The following is a 22247-nucleotide window of genomic DNA, read 5'->3' as shown; positions in this document are numbered from 1 at the left end:
GCAGGCAGACTCTCAACCACTGCGCCACCAGGGAAGCCCAGTTCATATATTTTCAATCACCCTTCCTTTTCCTTTTGGTACGATGACAGATATCTGTCTCCTTTAATGCTTTTCACCCTAAACTATATTTTTAAGTTTATTTAAATAATTTTAAATAAATTTAAAAAAATTATTTCACAGAAATTCGTAAAAATCATCATAACCTCGAGACTGTTTCTTCTGTCGTTGACGTTAAAGGTAGAAGAGGAGAAGAGCGTATGCTTTGATCCTCCATTACCTGCCTTCTGCATATTCCATGGTGCATGAGGCTCCAGGGCAGAGGTACAAGGAGCTCCTACTGCTCACTCAAGGCGCCCCTGCCATCAGTATTCGGGTCTGCAGCAAACATTCGTTTGATGCACTCTTCAAAAGCTACCAGCAGGGGTCACAGAGAGCAAGCCCTTCCTTGGCTATTATTTTGTCCCTGATCCCAGACCCAAAGGATAAAGGCTTTATGGTTTGTTTTTTGTTTGTTTGTTTGTTTTTTCCGGTACGCGGGCCTCTCACTGTTGTGGCCTCTCCCGTTGCGGAGCACAGGCTCCCGACGCGCAGGCTCAGCGGCCATGGCTCACGGGCCCAGCCGCTCCGCAGCATGTGGGATCTTCCCGGACTGGGGCACGAACCCGTGTCCCCTGCATCGGCAGGCGGACTGTCAACCACTGCGCCACCAGGGAAGCCCTGTGGTAACTTTTTAAAAGTAAAATTATAGTTTTAAAAATTTACCTTACAATAAATATTGGTCAGCATTCCGACTTTACAGTTTTGACTAGAAAGGTCCAGAATTGGTTTGCTACAAAGATTGTAGGTTTGATAATCAAAGTAATTTAGTAGAGGAAAAAGTACAGGGAGAATTATGGATCAACTTTAGTGACTGAGTAACTTTAATACAGTTAAACTTCTAATAAGTTTGTTAGTTAAACACTGTTAGACTAAGATTTCATCGCATTTTAGAGGTGACTGGTAAAAAGATGTAGATGATTTTAGGCAGGTAGTAATGGTTGCTATTATTGGATACTGATGCTTTTCAAGTTAGAGGTAATGATGAGGTCCCTTGTTTCATTTAAGAGTTGAGTAGCTTTCCATTGTGCCAGACGCATCTGCTACATCTAAGCTAAGTTGAATATCTCTGCATGTTGTTAAAAAAACCAGATATTGGAGTAAAAATGAATTAGGTGAATTCCTCACCATCTCTGGAAAAAAAGTTTCATTGATGGTGACTTAGTCATACAATCCAAGCATAGGATGAGTAGAAAAAAACCTCCATTTTTGTTTGGATAAACTACAGAGTTTTTAAGCCAGAGACAATTACCATTAAGATACACACAAGTCACATTTTAAGCTGGGTTTCAGAACAAACTTTATTTCTCACTTATTCGTTATTTTGTATAAAGAAGATACATGTGAAAGGCAAATTACATAAAATTAACAACGAAATATTTTTTCTTCTTTTTAGATCAGTACAAACAAATTCCACCAGAGAAAATGCTGAAGTAGGAGTTACAGAAACACTGGATTTGCTGGATGAAATACAAGCAGTTAATTTTTGTAACGTGGGGAGAAAGCCCAGATTGACAGATTAATGTGTAGATCACTGCGTTATTGCTTTAGCCATTGTCTCTATTTAGCAATGACAAGACTGGAAGAAGTAAACAGAGAAGTGAACATGCATTCTTCAGTGCGTTATCTTGGCTATTTAGCCAGAATTAATCTACTGGTTGCTATATGCTTAGGTCTTTATGTAAGATGGGAAAAAACAGCAAATTCCTTAATTTTGGTAATTTTTATTCTTGGTCTTTTTGTTCTTGGAATTGCCAGCATACTCTATTATTATTTTTCAATGGAAGCAGCAAGTTTAAGTCTATCCAATCTTTGGTTTGGATTCTTGCTTGGCCTCCTGTGTTTTCTTGATAATTCATCCTTTAAAAATGATGTGAAAGAAGAATCAACCAAATATTTGCTTCTAACTTCCATAGTATTAAGGATACTATGCTCTTTGGTGGAGAGAATTTCTGGTTATGTCCGTCATCGACCCACCTTACTAACCACAGTTGAATTTCTGGAACTTGTTGGATTTGCCATTGCCAGCACAACTATGTTGGTGGAAAAGTCTCTGAGTGTCATTTTACTTGTTGTAGCTTTGGCCATGCTGATTATTGACCTGAGAATGAAGTCTTTTCTAGCTATTCCAAACTTAGTTATTTTTGCAGTCTTGCTGTTTTTCTCCGCATTGGAAACTCCCCAAAATCCAGTTGCTTTTGCATGTTTTTTTATTTGCCTGATAACTGATCCTTTCCTTGACATTTATTTTAGTGGACTTTCAGTGACTGAAAGGTGGAAACCCTATTTGTACCGTGGAAGAATTTGCAGAAGACTTTCTGTTGTTTTCACTGGGATGATTGAGCTTACATTTTTCATTCTTTCAGCATTTAAACTTAGAGACACTCATCTCTGGTATTTTGTAATACCAGGCTTTTCCATTTTTGGAATATTCTGGATGATTTGCCATATCATTTTTCTTTTAACTCTTTGGGGATTCCATTCCAAATTAAATGACTGCCATAAAGTATATTTTACTCACAGGGTAGATAACAATAACCTAGATAGAATCATGGCATCCAAAGGGATGCGCCACTTTTGCTTAATTTCAGAGCAGTTAGTTTTTTTTAGTCTTCTTGCAACAGCAATTTTGGGAGCAGTTTCCTGGCAGGTAAGCTTACAGTTTGTTTATTATGTCAGTGCCTATGATATGTGATTAAATGCTTGCTTCAAGAATTGAATTATTAGAATTGAAAGGTCAAGTTCCTGATTTCAGAAGTAGATCGTGCGGCACTTACTTAATTTTGTTCCTGGAATTGAAATACTGAATGAATATTGACAGGATAATTTCATTTGCTTTCTAGCAAGAAGAACCAGAATATTAGGAATACTCAGCATGTGACATGCCTCCTACCTTCTTATTGTTCATTAATGAAACACTCATGGATTAAAGATCCTTAGAATATTGACATTTGAAGTGTGCTTAGAGATTGTTCTTTAATTTTTTCACTTTACACATGAGGAAACTGAAAGCCAGAAAACATATCCAGAGTCACTGGTACTAGCCAGAACTAGGTTACCTAGCTTCTGTCTAGTCCAATGGTCTCCTCATTACATTTCTTTTATATAGTCATTTTCCAAGATTTTATGTAACAGGTGATTAGTTATATAATAATATATCAGATTCTTAATTACAGATTAGAGCCTCTCCTAAGAAAGAAAAAACTAGTTTTACAATACATTTGCTGCCCACAATATGTTTTTTTTTTTTACAAAAAAAGGTCTTTTGTAGACAAAGACATTCAAACTATATGGCTAGAGTTTATATCTGTAGTTTATATCAGTCTTCCATTCTCTGAACATTTATTGACTGTATTGTATATCAGGTACTGTACTGGTGCTGAAGATCTCGAGATGAGTAAAAAATGTCTCCATCATTAAAGAAGGCACAATCTCTAATGGGAGGCGGAAGAGGCAGGGCACGTAAACCAATAATTATTATTACACTGTCACAAATACTATAATTTGGGTACATCAGGTTGTGATGTAGGGCAAAAATGAAGGTGAATTTTGCTTGGTGCAGTTCTCTGCTTTGCACCAGTTGCAGCAGAGTGATTTGTCGATGTGAGTGTCTGAAGAGGAGATGTGGAGACTTGCCTGGGAATGGTACATTTTAGTCATTGTGGGCTAGGGCATGGAGCCTGTGTGGGAGTCAACCAGATGATTAAAAAAAAAAAAAAAATCGTGGGTGTTGCCTGAGGATATCTTACTCTATTTGCCAGTGCTAGGGACTATCAGAACGATGATGATGGATGAGAACTCTACCAAGAGTTCTCATTCCTCTTCCTCTCTTCTCTCCTTCCTGTTAGCTCCTTTCCCAGCCTGACTTTTATTCATTTCCAAATCAGCCTCATTCATGCTTGACACCTTTCTAATCATCAAATCCTGAAACCAATATTTTGTAAGTCACCAAATTCTTGTTTTCTCATACAAGTGGTCTTAAACATGGTGTGTGTACTACTGGAGATACACAGAAGCTTTCCAGTGAGTCTGTCAGCAAAGATAATTTTAAGACGGTTTCCAGATTCTCACCTTCCAGTCAACTGTTTCTTAAAGTTTATCTACTTGAGATAGGTGTGGAGTGGTATCTTATCGTGATTTTAATTTGCATGTCTCTAATGACTAATGATGTTGAGCATCTTTAATGTGGGTATTAGTCATTCACTTACCTTTGCTGAAGTATCTATTCAGATCTTTTATTGATCTAAATTGGGTTGTCTTCTTATGATTGAATTTTTTTAACATCTTTATTGGAGTATAATTGCTTTACAATGGTGTCTCAGTTTCTGCTGTATAACAAAGTGAATCAGCTATACATATACATATATCCCCATATCTCCTCCCTCTTTCATCTCCCTCCCACCCTCCCTATCCCACCCCTCTAGGTGGTCACAAAGCAACCAGCTGATCTCCCTGTGCTATGCGGCTGCTTCCCACTATCTGTTTTACATTTGGTAGTGCATATATGTCAGTGCTACTCTTCACTTCGTCTCAGCTTACTCTTCTTCCTCCCTGTGTCCTCAAGTCCATTCTCTACGTCTGCGTCTTTATTCCTGTCCTGTCCCTACGTTCATCAGAACCTTTTTTTTTTTTTTTTTTAGATTCCATATATATGTGTTAACATACAGTATTTGCTTTTCTCTTTCTGACTTACTTCACTCTCTGTGACAGACTCTAGGTCCATCCACCTCACTACAGACAACTCAATTTCATTTCTTTTTATGGCTGAGTAATATTCCATTGTATGTATGTGCCACATCTTCTTTATCCATTCATCTGTCGATGGACATTTAGGTTGCTTCCACATCCTGACTATTGTAAATAGAGTTGCAATGAACATTGTGGTACATGACTCTTTCTGAATTATGGTTTTCTCAGGGTATATGCCCAGTAGTGGGATTGCTGGGTCGTATGGTAGTCCTATTATTAGTTTTTTAAGGAACCTCAGTACTGTTCTCCATACTGGCTGTATCAGTTTACATTCCCACCAACAGTGCAAGAGGGTTCCCTTTTCTCCACACCCTCTCCAGCATTTGTTGTTTGTAGATTTTTTAATGATGGCCATTCTGACTGGTGTGAGGTGATACCTCATTGTAGTTTTGATTTGCATTTCTCTAATAATTAGTGATGTTGACCATCTTTTCATGTGTTTGTTGGCAATCTGTATATCTTCTTTGAAGAAATGTCCACTTAGGTCTTCTGCCCATTTTTAGATTGGGTTGTCTGTATTTTTGATATTGAGCTGCATGAGCTGCTTGTATATTTTGGAGGTTAATCCTTTGTCAGTTGCTTTGTTTGAAAATATTTTCTCCCATTCTGAGGGTTGTCTTTGCGTCTTTTTTATGTTTTACTTTGCTGTGCAAAAGCTTTTTTTTTTTTTTTTTTCTGTACGCGGGCCTCTCACTGTTGTGGCCTCTCCCGTTGCAGAGCACAGGCTCCGGACGCGCAGGCTCAGCGGCTGTGGCTCACACGCCCAGCTGCTTGCGGCATGTGGGATCTTCCCGGACTGGGGCACGAACCCGTGTCCCCTGCATTGGCAGGCGGACTCTCAACCACTGTGCCACCAGGGAAGCCCCTGTGCAAAAGATTTTAAGTTTCATTAGATCCCATTTTTTTTTGTTTTTATTTCCATTTCTCTAGGAAGTGGGTCGAAAAGGATCTTGCTGTGATTTATGTCATAGTGCGTTCTGCCTATGTTTTCCTCTAAGAGTTTTATAGTGTCTGGCCTTACATTTAGGTGTTTAATCCATTTTGAGTTTATTTTTCTGTATGGTGTTAGGGACTGTTCTAATTTCATTCTCTTACATGTAGCTGTCCAGTTTTCCCAGCACCACTTATTGAAGAGGCTGTCTTTTCTTCATTGTATATTCTTGCCTCCTTTATCAAAGATAAGGTGACCATATGTGCATGCGTTTATCTCTGGTCTTTCTATCTTGTTCCATTGATCTATATTTCTGTTTTTGTGCCAGTACCATACTGTCTTGGTTACTGTAGCTTTGTAGTGTAGTCTGAAGTCAGGGAGGCTGATTCCTCCAGCTCCGTTTCTCTTTCTCAAGATTGCTTTGGCTATTCGGGGTCTTCTGTGTTTCCATACAAATTGTGAAATTTTTTGTTCTAGTTCTGTGAAAAATGCCAGTGGTAGTTTGATAGGGATTGCATTGAATCTGTAGATTGCTTTGGGTAGTAGAGTCATTTTCACAGTGTTGAGTCTTCCAATCCAAGAACACGGTATATCTCCATCTATTTGTATCATCTTTAATTTCTTTCATCAGTGTCTGATAATTTTCTGCATACAGGTCTTTTGTCTCCTTAGGTAGGTTTATTCCTAGGTACTTTATGCTTTTTGTTGCAGTGGTAAATGGGAGTGTTTCCTTAATTACTCTTTCAGAGTTTTCATCATTAGTGTATAGGAATGCAAGAAATCTCTGTGCATTAATTTTGTATCCTGCTACTTTACCAGATTCATTGATTAGCTCTAGTTGTTTTCTGGTAGCATCTTTAGGATTCTCTGTGTATAGTATCATGTCATCTGCATACAATGAAAGCTTTACTTCTTTTCCAATTTGGATTCCTTTTATTTCTTTTTCTTCTCAGATTGCTGTGGTTAAAACTTCCAAAGCAATGTTGAATAATAGTGGTGAGAGTGGGCAACCTTGTCTTGTTCCTGATCTTAGTGGAAATGCTTTCAGTTTTCACCATTGAGGACTGTGTTGGCTGTGGGTTTGTCATATCTGGCCTTATTATGTTGAGGTAAGTTCCCTCTATGCCTACTTTCTGGAGAGTTTTTATCATAAATGGTGTTGAATTTTGTTGAAAGCTTTTTCTGTATCTATTGAGATTATCATATGGTTTTATCCTTCGATTTGTAAATATGGTGTATCCCATTGATTGATTCACATATATTGAAGAATCCTTGCATTCCTGGGATAAACCCCACTTGATCATGGTGTATGATCCTTTTAATGTGCTGTTGGGTTCTGTTTGCTAGTATTTTGTTGAGGATTTTTGCATCTATGTTCATCAGTGAAATTGGCCTGTAGTTTTCTTTTTCTGTCACATCTTTGTCTGGTTTTGGTATCAGGGTGATGGTGACCTCGTAGAATGAGCTGGGGAGTGTTCCTCCCTCTGCTATATTTTGGAAGAGTTTGAGAAGGATAGGTGTTAGCTCTTCTCTAAACGTTTGATAGAATTCGGCTGTGAAGCCATCCGGTCCTGGGCTTTTGTTTGTTGGAAGGTTTTCAATCACAGCCTCAATTTCAGTGCTTGTGGTTGGTCCGTTTATATTTTCTATTTCCTCCTGGTTCAGTCTTGGAAGTTTGTGCTTGTCTAAGAATTTGTCCATTTCTTTCAGGTTGTCCATTTTATTGGCATATAGTTGCTTGTAGTAATCTCTCATGATCCTGCGTATTTCTGTGGTGTCAGTTGTTAGTTCTCCTTTTTCATTTCTAATTCTGTTGATTTGTGTCTTTTCCCTTTTTTTCTTCATGAGTCTGGCTAATGGTTTATCAATTTTGTTTATCTTCTCAAAGAACCAGCTTTTAGTTTTATTGATCTTTGCTATTGTGTCCCTCATTTCTTTTTCATTTATTTCTCATCTGATCTTTATGATTTCTTCCCTTCTGATAACTTTGGGTGTTTTTTTTTGTTATTCTTTCTCTAATTGCTTTAGGTGTAAGATTTGGTTATTTATTTGAGATGTTTCTTGTTTCTTGAGGTAGGATTGTATTGCTATAAACTTCCCTCTTAGAACTGCTTTTGCTGCATCCTATAGGTTTTGGGTTGTCGTGTCCACATTGTCATTTGTTTCTAGGTACTTTTGGATTTCCTCTTTGGTTTCTCCAGTGATCTCTTGGTTATTAAGTAACGTATTGTTTAGCCTCCATGTGTTTGTATGTTTTAAAGATTTTGTCCTGTAATTGATATCTAGTCCTATAGTGTTTGGTCAGAAAAGGTACTTGATACGATTTCAATTTTTTTAAATTTACCAAGGTGTGATTTGTGACCCAAGATATTATCTATCCTGGAGAATGTTCCATGAGCACTTGAGAAGAAAGTTTATTCTGTTTTTTTTGGATGGAATGTCCTATAAATATCACTTAATTCCATTTTGTTTAATGTATCATTTAAAGCATGTGTTTCCTTATTTATTTTCATTTTGGATGATCTGTCGGTGAAAGTGGGGTGTTGAAGTCCCCTACTATGACTGTCTTCCTGTCAGTTTCCCCTTTTATGGCTGTTAGCATTTACCTTAGGTGTTGAGGTGCTCCTATGTTGGGTGCATAAATATTTACATTTGTTGTATCTTCTTCTTGGATCGATCCATTGATCATTAAGTAGTGTCCTTCTTTGTCTCTTGTAGTAGTTTTTATTTTAAAGTCTGTTTTGTGTGATATGACAATTGCTACTCCAGCTTTCTTTCGATTTCCATTTGCATGGAATATCTTTTTCCATCCCCTCACTTTCTGTCTGTATGTGTCCCTAGGTCTGAAGTGGGTCTCTTGTTGACAGCATAAATATGGGTCTTGTTTTTGTATCCATTCAGCCTGTCTGTGTCTTTTGGTTGGAGCATTTAATCCGTTTACATTTAAGGTAATTATAGATATGTATGTTTCTATTTCCATTTTCTTAATTGTTTTGGGTTTGTTATTGTAGGTCCTTCTCTGTGTTTCCTGCCTAGAGAAGTTCCTTTAGCATTTGTTGTAAAGCTGGTTTGGTGGTGCTGAATTCTGTTAGCTTTTGCTTGTCTGTAAAGGTTTTAATTTCTCTTTCAAATCTGAATGAGATCCTTGCTGGGGAGAGCAATCTTGGTTGTAGGTTTTTCCCTTTCATCACTTTAAGTATGTCTTGCCACTCCCTTCTGGCTTGCAGAGTTTCTGCTGAAAGATCTGCTGTTAACCTTCTGGGGATTCCCTTGTATGTTATTTTTTTTTCTTGCTGCTTTTAATATTTTTTCTTCTTATTTAATTTTTGATAGTTTGATTAACATGTATCTTGGAATGTTTCTCCTTGGATTTATCCTGTATGGGACTCTGTGCGTATCCTCGACTTATTTCCTTTCCCATATTAGGGAAGTTTTCAACTATAATCTCTTCAGCTATTTTCTCAGACCCTTTCTTTATCTCTTCGTCTGGGACCCCTCTAATTCTAATGTTGGTGCATTTAATGTTGTCCCAGAGGTCTCTGTGACTATCCTCTATTCTTTTCATTCTTTTTTCTTTATTCTGCTCTTCAGTAGTTATTTCCACTATTTTATCTTCCAGGTCACTTATCCGTTCTTCTCCCTCAGTTATTCTGGTATTGATTCCTTGTAGAGAATTTTAAATTTCATTTATTGTATTGTTCATTACTGTTTGTTTGCTCTTTAGTTCTTCTAGGTCCTTATTAAATGTTTCTTGTATTTTCTCTATTCTATCTCCAAGATTTTGGATCATCTTTACTATCATTACTCTGAATTCTTTTTCAGGTACACTGCCTATTTCCTCTTCATTTATTTGGTCTGGTGGGTTTTTACTTTGCTCCTTCATCTGCTGCATATTTCTGTGTCTCCTCATTTTGCTTAGCTTACTGTGTTTGGGGTCTCCTTTTCGCAGGCTGCACGTTTGTAGTTCCCATTGTTTTTGGTGTCTGCCCCCGGTGGGTAAGGTTGGTTCAGTGGGTTATGTAAGCTTCCTGGTGGAGGGGACTGGTGCCTGTGTTCTGGTGCGTGAGGCTGGATCTTGTCTTTCTGGTGGGCAGGACCGCATCCAGTGGTGTGTTTTGGGTTGTCTGTGAACTTATTATGATTTTAGGCAGCCTCTCTGCTAATGGGTGGGGTTGTGTTCCTGTCTTGTTAGTTGTTTGGCATGGGGTGTCCAGCACTGGTGCTTGCTGGTCGTTGAGTTGAGCTAGGTCTTAGCATTGAGATGGAGATCTCTGGGAGCGCTCTCACTGATTCATATTACTTGGGGCCGGGAGGTCTCTGGTGGTCCAGTGTCCTGAATTTGGCTCTCCCACTTCAGAGGCTCATGCCTGACACCCGACCGGAGCACCAAACCCCTGTCAGCCACATGGCAGTGGATCAGCCCCTTTAGAACCAGTCTGCCCTCCTTTTAGGGATTCGATATACTGCTGGTGTTGTAGGGTCTCTTGCAGAGGCAGTGGGTGGCTGTGGCTCATCGTGGGGACAAGGACACTGGCAGCAGAAGTTCTCCTTATGATTGAATTTTAAGCGTTCTTTTTATATTCAGAATACAAGCCTTTTTATCAGATATATGATCTAGAAATGTTTCTCCTAATGTGTGGCTTATCTTTTTTTTTAATGATACCTTTTGAGGAATGCAAGTTTTCAGCTTTATGAAGTCCAGTTTATCAACTTTTTTTTTTTTTTTTTTGCGGTACGCGGGCCTCTCACTGCTGTGGCCTCTCCTGTTGCGGAGCACAGGCTCCGGACTCGCAGGCTCAGCGGCCATGGCTCACGGGCCCAGCCGCTCCGCGGCATGTGGCATCTTCCCGGACCATGGCACGAACCCGTGTCCCCTGAATTGGCAGGTGGACTCTCAACCACTGTGCCACCAGGGAAGCCCCAACTTTTTCTTTTATGGGCTGTGCTTTTAGGATCACATCTAAGATATTCATTGCTCAGGCCTAAGTCGCAAAGATTTTTCTCCTATAGTTTTCTTCCAGTAGTTTTATCATTTTAGTTTTAACATTTAGGTATATGATCCATTTTGAGTTAATTTTTGTTATGAAGTAAGGATTTTTTTTTTTAAATATGGCTTTATAATTGGTCCAGCACCGTTTATTGAAAAGACTGTCCTTTCCCTTGTTGAATTGCCTTGGCACCTTTGTCCAAAATCAGTGTCTGAGCTCTCTTTTTTGTTCCATTGACCTGTATATCTATCCTTAAAACAGGACTATGCTGTCTCACAAGATATGTTCTAATTTTCTTTGCAATTTCTTCTTTGACCTGTGTTAAAGTTAAAAGTTTATTGTGTGATAGTTTAATATTTGGGGGATTTCCCACATTTTTTCTATTATTGATTTCTAATTTAATTCCAGGTGATTGGAGAACATAGTTTGTTTGATTTTAGTTTTTTATTAAGACTTATTTTGTAGCCTGGCATGTGTTGTATTCTTGAGAATACATCGTGTTTACTTTAAAAGAGTAAGTTGCTGATGTTGTTGATTAAAGTGTTCCATAAATATCAGCTAGGTTATGTTGGTTGGTAGCGGTGTTCATGTATCTATATCCTTGTTGATTTTTTAATTCTGAGAGAATGATATTGAAAAGCTCCATTAAAATTAACTAAATTGTGTACTTCTCATTTCATTTCTGTCATTTTCTTGCCGTATGTATTTTGGGGCTCTGTTCCTAGGTGTATATACATCTTTGATTATACCTTCTTAATGTATTGACCTTTTTATATTTATGATAAACAGCGTAGTTGAATAGTTACAATAGTCACCTAATGGCTTGCAAAATGTAACATTAACTAGCTAGCTGTTTACAGAGTTTGCCAACTCCTGTTGGCCAGTGCTTCTCAAACTTTAATATACATAGGAATCATGTGGGGATTCTTGTTAAAATCCCAAAGACTGGAATTAAGTAGTTTTGGGGGAGAGCCTGAAACTCTGCATTTCCAAAAATCTTAAAAGTTATGCAGAAAGTCCTAGTCAGAATTATACCCACTGAGTGGCAAGGTATTAATTTAGCTATTCAAGACTAACATGTATCTATCAGAGTTTTGTATGCATTAGTTGCTGTTTGGTAACTGCTGCTTGTGGTGTAGGCATTGTGTCTTTGATGCAATTAACTTTTTTTTTTAAATTGAAGTATAGTTGATTTACAATGTTGTGTTAGTTTCAGGTGTACAGCAAAGTGATTCAGTTTATGTATATGTATAATATATTCTTTTTCAGATTCTTTTCCCATATAGGTTATTAAAAAATATTGAGTATAGTTCCCTAGATTATACAGTAGGTCCTTGTTTTTTATCTATTTTATATATAGTAGTGTGTAAGTTACTGTCAAATTCCTAATTTATCCCTCCTTCCCACGTTTCCCCTTTGGTAACCATAAATTTGTCCTCTATGTCTGTGAGTCTGTTTCTGTCTTGTAAATAAGTTCATTTGTATTTTTTTAGATTCCACATATAAGTGATATCATATGATATTTGTCTTTCTCAGACTTACTTCACTTAGTATGATAATCTCTAGGTCCATCCATCTTGCTGCAAATGGCATTATTTCATTCTTTTTTATGGCTGAGTAGTATTCCATTGTATATATGTGCCACATCTTCTTTATCCATTCATCTCTCAGTGGACACTTAGGTTGCTTTCATGTCTTGGCTATTGTAAATAGTGCTGCAATGAACATTGGGGTGCATGTATCTAATTGAATTATGGTTTATATCCTCAGGAGTAGGATTGCCAGATCATATGGTAGCTCTGTTTTCAGTTTTTTAAGACCATCATCAAAAACTCTACAAATAATAAATGCTGGAGAGGGTGTGGAGAAAAGGCAACTCTCCTACACTGTTGGTGAGAATGTAAATTGGTACAGCCACTATGGATAACAGGGTGATGCAATTAACTTTTTAAACTTAATTTTTTAAAAAAACCATTTATTTATTTATTTATTTGGCTGCGCCAGGTCTTAGTTGTGGCACGCGGGATCTTCAATGCTGAGTGTGGGATCTTTGTTTTAGTTGCAGCATGGGGGATCCTTAGTTGCACCATGTGGGATCTTTTAGTTGTAGCATGCAGGATCTAGTTCCCTGACCAGGGATCGAACCCAGGCCCCCTGCCTTGGGAGTGTGTAGTCTTAACTGCTGGATCACCAGGGAAGTCCCTAAACTTAATTTTAATTTAACTAATCTGTGCTCTGCCCAGTGTTCCGTGAGATCATCTCAAATTCTTCCCATTAGATTTTTCTTGAACTATTTTCGCTTAACATTCCTAAATGATATTGATATTGATTAACTTTTTAATAATCTAAACCCATTTTTCACATTTCTCTGAGAGTAATACTAAAGTGTAAAACTGATTTTCCCCTCTGTCCCATTAAAATATCCTTCAATGGATGGATTTCCACTGGAAAACTGATTGGGTGGGGGCAGACCCAATGTGGCAGGAAAAAAATGAGAAACTAAAGCCTTTTGAGTAGATCAAATAGTCAGCCATAGGTAGGATCAATGAAAGTAGAGGTGGACTGAAATCTAGAAGACTAGGTAAGAGCAAGAGATAAGGACCTGGACTAAGGTGACAGGGAAAAATTGCTGAGCTAAGGATATAACTGATAGAAGTATCAAGGGAAAAACAGATGTTGTTGAAAAGTAAAATGTATAGAGAATTTGAAATAAATTGATGAAATTTAGAAATGAAGGGTGTTTTGACATGGTATTTAGATAGTCTAAATATTAAAAGGATGTTGAGAGACTGAAGGGAGTGGATGGGAATGTAGGATGATGGATTTCATTGAGTTAATGACCTAGTGGGCATTTGTTATTAACAAAACATTTTAGAGTAGGTTTATTTTTTAAAGTATATTTTTAGGCAGTCAAATGTACTCTAATTTTACTACCAGAAAAGTAAAACCAAACAGACACAAACATGAGACTAATCTGCCTCATGGAGCACAATGTGGCTTAGACCTTACTTCCCAAAATGGGCTTAGCCACTTTTTCTTATTTTAAGCTTTTTTGCATGTCAGTAATTTGGGGGTTTTTTTAGTTTTACATAACTTAACAAAAACTTTTTATTAAGGAAAAATTTGCATACAGTAATATTCATCCTTTTTAGTGTACAATTCTGTGATTTTGACAAATGCGTATAGTTGTATGACCACTACATTCAAAATATAGAGCAGTTCCATCACCCCCCAAAATTCCCTGCCGCCCCTTTGTAGTCAGTCCTGCTCCCAACCCCCACTACTTGGCAACTAAACTGTTTTCTGTCCCTAAACACTTTTCTGGGGTGTCATATACATGAAATAAATCAGTGTATAGCTGTTTGAGTCTGGCTTCTTTCACTTAGCATAATTCATATCAGATTCATCTATTGTTGTGTTATAATATCAGTTTATTCCTTCATATTGCTGAGCAGTATTCCATTATGTGGATGTCTCACAGTGTGTTCATTACTCAATGGAGGGACATTGAAATTAGTGTTTGGTGATTATAAATAAAGCTGCTGTAAACATTCATAGACAGGGTTTTGTGTTAACATAGGTTTCTATTTTACCTGGTGTGGGTTGTATGATAAATGTATGAGCCATGTTTAACTTTATAGAAACTGCCAAACTGTTTTCCAAAGTGGCTGTACCATTTTGCATTCTCACCCGCAATGTATGGGAGTTATCTCTTTGTTTTTGTTTTTTAACCATTTTTATAGGTGTGTAGTGGTAACTCATTGTGGTTTTTATTTGCTATTTCTGTAGTAGCTAAAGACGTTAAGTATCTTTTCATGTGATTACTTATGAGAATTTCAGATCTCAGCAATTTTTAAAACTGGGTTGTTTGTTTTCATGTTGTATTGAGATATAAGTCCTTTATTCAATGTATGACTTGCTAATATTTGCTCCAAGTGGCCTTTTCTCTTGTTTTCTGAAGAGCAGTTCTTAATTTTGCTATACTCTAATTTATCCATTTTTTTCTTTTATGAAATTATCTTTTGATGTCATACCTAAGAAATCTTTGACCTCATTTGAGTAGAATCTCTGGATAACCCCACATGGATAGCTTTGTTTTTTGTTAGTTTTACCGAATTTAATAACATTTTCAGAATGACTCAGTAGTATCATTCCAAGTCATGTACATTAAAAAGCTGGAATTTTACCATTAACTTCTGTTGTGTTTTGTTCATAATCTCATTCCAGTTTTAAAATGCAACATTACAGCTGTTGTTTCATGCAATTTGTGTTATGTTCATTGAATTTGCTACTTGCTTTCCTCTTTTGTACTTTTTTTCCTTAAATAAGTCAATAAGAAGTACTTACACAGTACCATAGCCATTTGCTGCTAGTTTTATTGCTCAGCCATAGGCTTTTCTGAAATTGATACTTGACAATTCACATAAGGATAAAAATGGAGGAAAGTGTTCAGATACCCAAGGAAGCATACCCCATGGCTTGCTCTTTTGTTTAGGAATTTTCTCTGAAATCTTTCACATGAGATTTTATATGCCTTTCCTTGCTACCGTCATTTGCAGATTCCATGGGGTTCTGATGCAACTTTTTGGAGGAGCCCTTTGACCCAAACCAGAAAAACCATAATCACCGTTAATTTCTCTGTAGGGGAAGCACTAGCAATCACTGGGTTTGACAGATGTAACAACACCAGTTTCATATCCAAGGAAGGGAGGGAATCCACAGATGCAGCAGTTTCATTTCTAGCAAGATGGCTAGATCAGCCATATTATCTCACTTGACATGGGGAGCAGGGAGCTTTCAAATCTGTTGCCAAAACTAGAAGTTCATGTTTCATAATTTTTTGTTTTGTTTCATTTCTCTTCCTAAAGTTTTGAGATATTTTAGTCTAGATTAGAGGAGGGGACACTAAGTCTTTTTAGCTTGAAGTTATACTTTTAATTTGATGTTTTATGCATTCTGCCAGAACACAATGAAACAGGAGTAGATGCTTTTTTCCCCAAAACAACAATAACAATGATCTGAATATTATTTTATTCATGAAACAAGAACATGAATTTCTCCTTTGCCCTGATTTTCCAGCTTAAAAAAATTTTTTTTTAATAACTGGAGATATTTTCATTTTAATAATACAGCTTACCAGTTATTAACTGTTTTTTATGTGCTATCCACCATTCTGTGTACTTTGAGTGTATTTATTTAATCCTCATGACACTCTGAGATAGGTACCATTATTATTCCCATTTTGTAGAGAAGAAACATGCTTGAGAGATTAGGAAACTTGCTTGAGGCTACACAGCTGGTGTGAATCCAGGCAGTCTGCCTTCACAGCCTTTACTCTTACCCACTTTACTTAGTTCCATGTATTTTTACAGTTGGAAATGAGCATACAGATTATTTAATGTAACATCTCTATTTTGTCCATGGGGGAAAGTAAGATTCAACACACTGTCCAAGTTTGATTCCCATACCAGTGTTTTACCTTTATCAAGATTGTGGTCTACAAAAATTTCTATTTTTGCTATCTCTTTTGAGGCTACTCAAAAAATATTTTTTTTCTAATGCATCTACTAGGGCCTTAACTCTATAAGATCTCCTAAATAGCAGGTGTCATTTAAATTAAAAGGTAATCGTCATTTAAATTTCTATTGTTTTGTTCATAATAACCTCATTGCAATTTATAAATGCTTCATTGTAAATTACAGCTACCATTTTATTGTACTAGACATATTTCACATATTTCTAATCTATGGAATAAGCTCATAAAATATTCCTCTTTTATAGATTGAGATTGAAAAGCTTAATTTATTCATGTACACGCAGATGGTAAATGACTATGCTAGGATTGAACTAAAGTCTTAACTCCAAAGCTTGAGTCCTTTCCCCTGCAATTTCTCTATAGCCTCTACTTAAAGAAATCGCTGCTTTAAAACTAACTGTAAAGTAGCTTTCCTAATGTTCTTAAAGTTCTGGAACTAAGCAAAGTTTTGAAAGTTGCCTATTGTTTCTTAAATATGGGTTTCTCACATTGAAGAGCATAATATCTCCATTTACATATTGCATCGTAACATACATTTATATATTGTGTTTCTTAGTTAGACTTCTATGTATAATATTTCCCAAACTTGGTTACTAATATGACTCATACAAAAATATTTCTAAACAAACAATATTCATATCTCTTATGTAAATGCCAGGTTTTTAAAAAAAATGAAATTCCAACATTGGATAAATAGATTTTGTTCCTATTAGCTGAGAAAGATTTAGGATATGAAAATATTGAGTATTTTGACCATGACTTAAAAGCCCAGATGAATAGAGAATAACTAGTAACTACATTTTATGGAAAGAATATTACTTAAAGTTGTTTATTGGTCTGCTATTATGTTCAGCTTATACCTGCTTTGAAATTTGAGCCATGTCTTAAAAGTTTGCTAGTGAGCTTAGGGTGATTTGTAGAAGCAAAGGAAGAAAAGTATCTATACTTACTAGTTTTGGTCAAGTAAGTTGATCTTATTTGTTACAGGGAGTTGTTTAAAACGTAAGGTGTACTCCAAGTCACAAATGACTTTTAGGTTGAAGCTGTAGAATAAAGGGTTGCAGGCCAGTAAAATTGAAGCTTTCTGAATGTGGCAAATGGACAAAACATCCTAAATTTATTTTGGCTCCCCTGGACATATTTGCCAACTGTTAAGACTGCAAATTTTTTGTATTGCCAAACTGTTCACTTTTATCTATGTTATCTTTTTTTAATTAAATTAAATATTTTAAATTGAAGTATAGTTGATTTACAGTGTTATGCCAATCTCTCCTGTACAGCGAAGTGACTCAGTCATACATGTATAGACATTCTTTTTTATATATATTCTTTCCCATTATGGTTTATCACAAGAGATTGAATATAGTTCCCTGCGCTGTACAGTAGGATGTTGTTGTTTATCCATCCTATATATAATAGTTTACATCTGCTAATGCCAAACTCCCGGTCCTTCCCTCCCCCACTTCCCTTCCCCTTGGCACCCACAAGTATGTTCTTTATGTCTGTGAGTCTGTTTCTGTTTCTGTTTTCTTTTTATAAATTTTATTTATTTATTTTTGGCTGTGTTGGGTCTTCCTTACTGTGTGCAGGCTTTCTCTAGTTGTGGCGAGCAGGGGCTACTCTTCATTGTGGTGTGCCGGCTTCTCATTGCGGTGGCTTCTCTTGTTGTGCAGCACCGGTTGTAGGAGTACAGGCTTCAGTAGATGTGGCACACAGGCTCAGTAGTTGTGGTGCATGGGCTCAGTTGCTCTGCGGCATGTGGGATCTTCCCAGACCAGGGCTCAAACCCGTGTCCCCTGCATTGGCAAGGGGATTCTTAATCACTGCGCTACCAGGGAAGTCCCTATTTCTGTTTTGTAGATAGGTTCATTTGTGCCGTATTTTAGATTCTACATGTAAGTGATATCATATAGTATTTGTCTTTCTCTTTCTAACTTCACTTAGTATGATAATCTCTAGTTGCATCTGTGTTGCTGCAAACGGCATTATTTCATTTTTTTAATGGCTGAGTAGTATTCCATTGTATATACGTACCACAACTTCTTTATCAGTTCATCTGTCAATGGACATTTGGGTTGTTTCCATGTCTTGGCTATTGTGAATAGTGCTGCTTATGAACATTGGGGTATGTGTATCTTTTTGAGTTATAGTTTTGTCTGGATATATGCCCAGGAGTGGGATTGCTGGATCATATGGTAATTCTATTTTTAGTTTTCTGAGGAACCTCCATATTGTTTTCTGTAGTGACTGTACCAACTTATATTCCCAGTGTAGGAACAGTGTAGGAAGGTTCCCTTTTCTTCACACTCTCTCCAGCATTTGTTATTTGTACACTCTTTATGATGGCCATTCTGACATGTGTGAGGTGGTACCTCATTGTAGTTTTGATTTGCATTTCTCTAATAATTCGTGATGTAGAACATCTTTTCATGTGCCTGCTGGCCATCTGTATGGCTTCTTTGGGGAAATGTCTATTAAGGTCTTCTGGCCATTTTTCAATTGGGTTGTTTGTTTTTTGTTGTTGTTGAGTTGTATGGGCTATTTGTATATTTTAGAGATTAAGCCCTTAACTGTTGCATCATTTGCAAATATTTTCTCCCATTTCGTATGTTGTCTTTTCATTTTTTTAAGTTTTCTTTGCTGTGCAAAAGCTTGTAAGTTTGATTAGGTCCCATTTGTTTAGTTTTGTTTTTATTTCTTTTGCCTTGGGAGGCTGACCTAAGAAAACATTGGTACGATTTATGTCAGAGAATGTTTTGCCTATGCTCTCTTCTAGGGGTTTTATGGTGTCATGTCTTATGTTTAAGTCTTTAGGCCATTTTGAGTTTATTTTTGTGCATGGTGTGAGGGTGTGTTCTAACTTCATTGGTTTACATGCAGCTGTCCAACTTTCCCAGCACCACTTACTGAAGAGACTGTTTCCCATTTTATATTCTTGCCTCCTTTGTCAAAGATTAATTGACCATAGGTGTATAGGTTTATTTCTGGCCTCTGTTCTGTTACACTGATCTGTATGTCTGTTTTTGTACCAAAACCACACTGTTTTGATTACTGTAGCTTTGTAGTATTGGCTGAAGTCTGGGAGAGTTATACCTCCTACTTTGTTTTTATTTTCCCCTCAGGATTGCTTTGGCAATTCTGGGTCTTTTATGGTTCCATATAAATTTTTGGATTATTTGTTCTAGTTCTGTGAAAAATGTCATGGGTAATATGATAGGGATCGCATTAAATCTGTAGATTGCTTTGGGTAGTATTGCCATTTTTACAGTATTAATTCTTCCAATCCAAGACCATGGGATATCTTTCCATTTCTTTGAATCCTCTTTTATTTCCTTTATTAATGTTTTATAGTTCTTAGCATATAAGTATTTCACCTTCTTGGTCAGGTTTATCTCTAGGTTTTTTTTTTTTTGGTGCAATTTTAAAAGGTATATATATATTTTTTTACATTCCCTTTCTGATATTTCATTGTTAATGTAAATAAATGAATGTTAATCTTGTATCCTGCTACTTTGCTGAATTCATTTATTAGATCTAATAGTCTTTGTGTTGTGTCTTTAGGGTTTTCTATATATAGTATTGTGTCATCTGCATATAGTGATAATTTTACCTCTTTCCTTCCAATTAGGATACCTTTTATTTCTTTTTCTTGTCTGATTGCTGTGGCTAGGACTTCCAATAATGTGTTGAATAGAAGTGGTGAGAGTGGGCATCCTTTTCTTGTTTCAGATTTTAGCAGGAAGGCTTTCAGCTTTTCACTATTGAGTATTATACTGGCTGTGGGTTTGTGATAAATGGCTTTTAGTATGTTGAGATATGTTCCCTCTATTCCCATTTTGGTAAGTTTTTATTATGAATGGATGTTGAATTTTGTCAAATGCTTTTTCTGCATCTATTGAGATGATCATGTGGTTTTTGACTTTTCTTTTGCTACTGTGGTTATTACATTGATTGATTTGTGAATGTTGAACCAGCCTTGTGAACCTGGTGTGGCAAATGGACAAAACATCCTAAATTTATTTTGGCTCCCCTGGACATATTTGCCAACTGTTAAGACTGCAAATTTTTTGTATTGCCAAACTGTTCACTTTTATCTATGTTATCTTTTTTTAATTAAATTAAATATTTTAAATTGAAGTATAGTTGATTTACAGTGTTATGCCAATCTCTCCTGTACAGCGAAGTGACTCAGTCATACATGTATAGACATTCTTTTTTATATATATTCTTTCCCATTATGGTTTATCACAAGAGATTGAATATAGTTCCCTGCGCTGTACAGTAGGATGTTGTTGTTTATCCATCCTATATATAATAGTTTACATCTGCTAATGCCAAACTCCCGGTCCTTCCCTCCCCCACTTCCCTTCCCCTTGGCACCCACAAGTATGTTCTTTATGTCTGTGAGTCTGTTTCTGTTTCTGTTTTCTTTTTATAAATTTTATTTATTTATTTTTGGCTGTGTTGGGTCTTCCTTACTGTGTGCAGGCTTTCTCTAGTTGTGGCGAGCAGGGGCTACTCTTCATTGTGGTGTGCCGGCTTCTCATTGCGGTGGCTTCTCTTGTTGTGCAGCACCGGTTGTAGGAGTACAGGCTTCAGTAGATGTGGCACACAGGCTCAGTAGTTGTGGTGCATGGGCTCAGTTGCTCTGCGGCATGTGGGATCTTCCCAGACCAGGGCTCAAACCCGTGTCCCCTGCATTGGCAAGGGGATTCTTAATCACTGCGCTACCAGGGAAGTCCCTATTTCTGTTTTGTAGATAGGTTCATTTGTGCCGTATTTTAGATTCTACATGTAAGTGATATCATATAGTATTTGTCTTTCTCTTTCTAACTTCACTTAGTATGATAATCTCTAGTTGCATCTGTGTTGCTGCAAACGGCATTATTTCATTTTTTTAATGGCTGAGTAGTATTCCATTGTATATACGTACCACAACTTCTTTATCAGTTCATCTGTCAATGGACATTTGGGTTGTTTCCATGTCTTGGCTATTGTGAATAGTGCTGCTTATGAACATTGGGGTATGTGTATCTTTTTGAGTTATAGTTTTGTCTGGATATATGCCCAGGAGTGGGATTGCTGGATCATATGGTAATTCTATTTTTAGTTTTCTGAGGAACCTCCATATTGTTTTCTGTAGTGACTGTACCAACTTATATTCCCAGTGTAGGAACAGTGTAGGAAGGTTCCCTTTTCTTCACACTCTCTCCAGCATTTGTTATTTGTACACTCTTTATGATGGCCATTCTGACATGTGTGAGGTGGTACCTCATTGTAGTTTTGATTTGCATTTCTCTAATAATTCGTGATGTAGAACATCTTTTCATGTGCCTGCTGGCCATCTGTATGGCTTCTTTGGGGAAATGTCTATTAAGGTCTTCTGGCCATTTTTCAATTGGGTTGTTTGTTTTTTGTTGTTGTTGAGTTGTATGGGCTATTTGTATATTTTAGAGATTAAGCCCTTAACTGTTGCATCATTTGCAAATATTTTCTCCCATTTCGTATGTTGTCTTTTCATTTTTTTAAGTTTTCTTTGCTGTGCAAAAGCTTGTAAGTTTGATTAGGTCCCATTTGTTTAGTTTTGTTTTTATTTCTTTTGCCTTGGGAGGCTGACCTAAGAAAACATTGGTACGATTTATGTCAGAGAATGTTTTGCCTATGCTCTCTTCTAGGGGTTTTATGGTGTCATGTCTTATGTTTAAGTCTTTAGGCCATTTTGAGTTTATTTTTGTGCATGGTGTGAGGGTGTGTTCTAACTTCATTGGTTTACATGCAGCTGTCCAACTTTCCCAGCACCACTTACTGAAGAGACTGTTTCCCATTTTATATTCTTGCCTCCTTTGTCAAAGATTAATTGACCATAGGTGTATAGGTTTATTTCTGGCCTCTGTTCTGTTACACTGATCTGTATGTCTGTTTTTGTACCAAAACCACACTGTTTTGA

The 22247-nt window shown here is 36.9% G+C and overlaps 1 protein-coding gene across 1 annotated transcript in view; it reads left to right on the top strand.

Moving 5' to 3' along the window:
- TMEM168 (transmembrane protein 168) overlaps window positions 1-22247 on the top strand; it is a 64470-nt gene that overhangs the window by 3917 nt on the left and 38306 nt on the right. Inside the window, exon 2 of the mRNA XM_007469739.1 lies at window positions 1493-2746. Within this exon, the coding sequence (XP_007469801.1) occupies window positions 1619-2746 (1128 nt within the window). The 5' untranslated portion in view covers window positions 1493-1618. The remainder of the gene's footprint in view (window positions 1-1492; window positions 2747-22247) is intronic.

This window comes from Lipotes vexillifer, unplaced genomic scaffold (assembly GCF_000442215.2).
Source record: "Lipotes vexillifer unplaced genomic scaffold, Lipotes_vexillifer_v1.1 scaffold597, whole genome shotgun sequence".
Lineage (NCBI taxonomy): Eukaryota > Metazoa > Chordata > Mammalia > Artiodactyla > Lipotidae > Lipotes > Lipotes vexillifer.
Note: the sequence above shows the minus strand (reverse complement) of the source record. Positions and strands in the feature narration are given on the sequence as shown.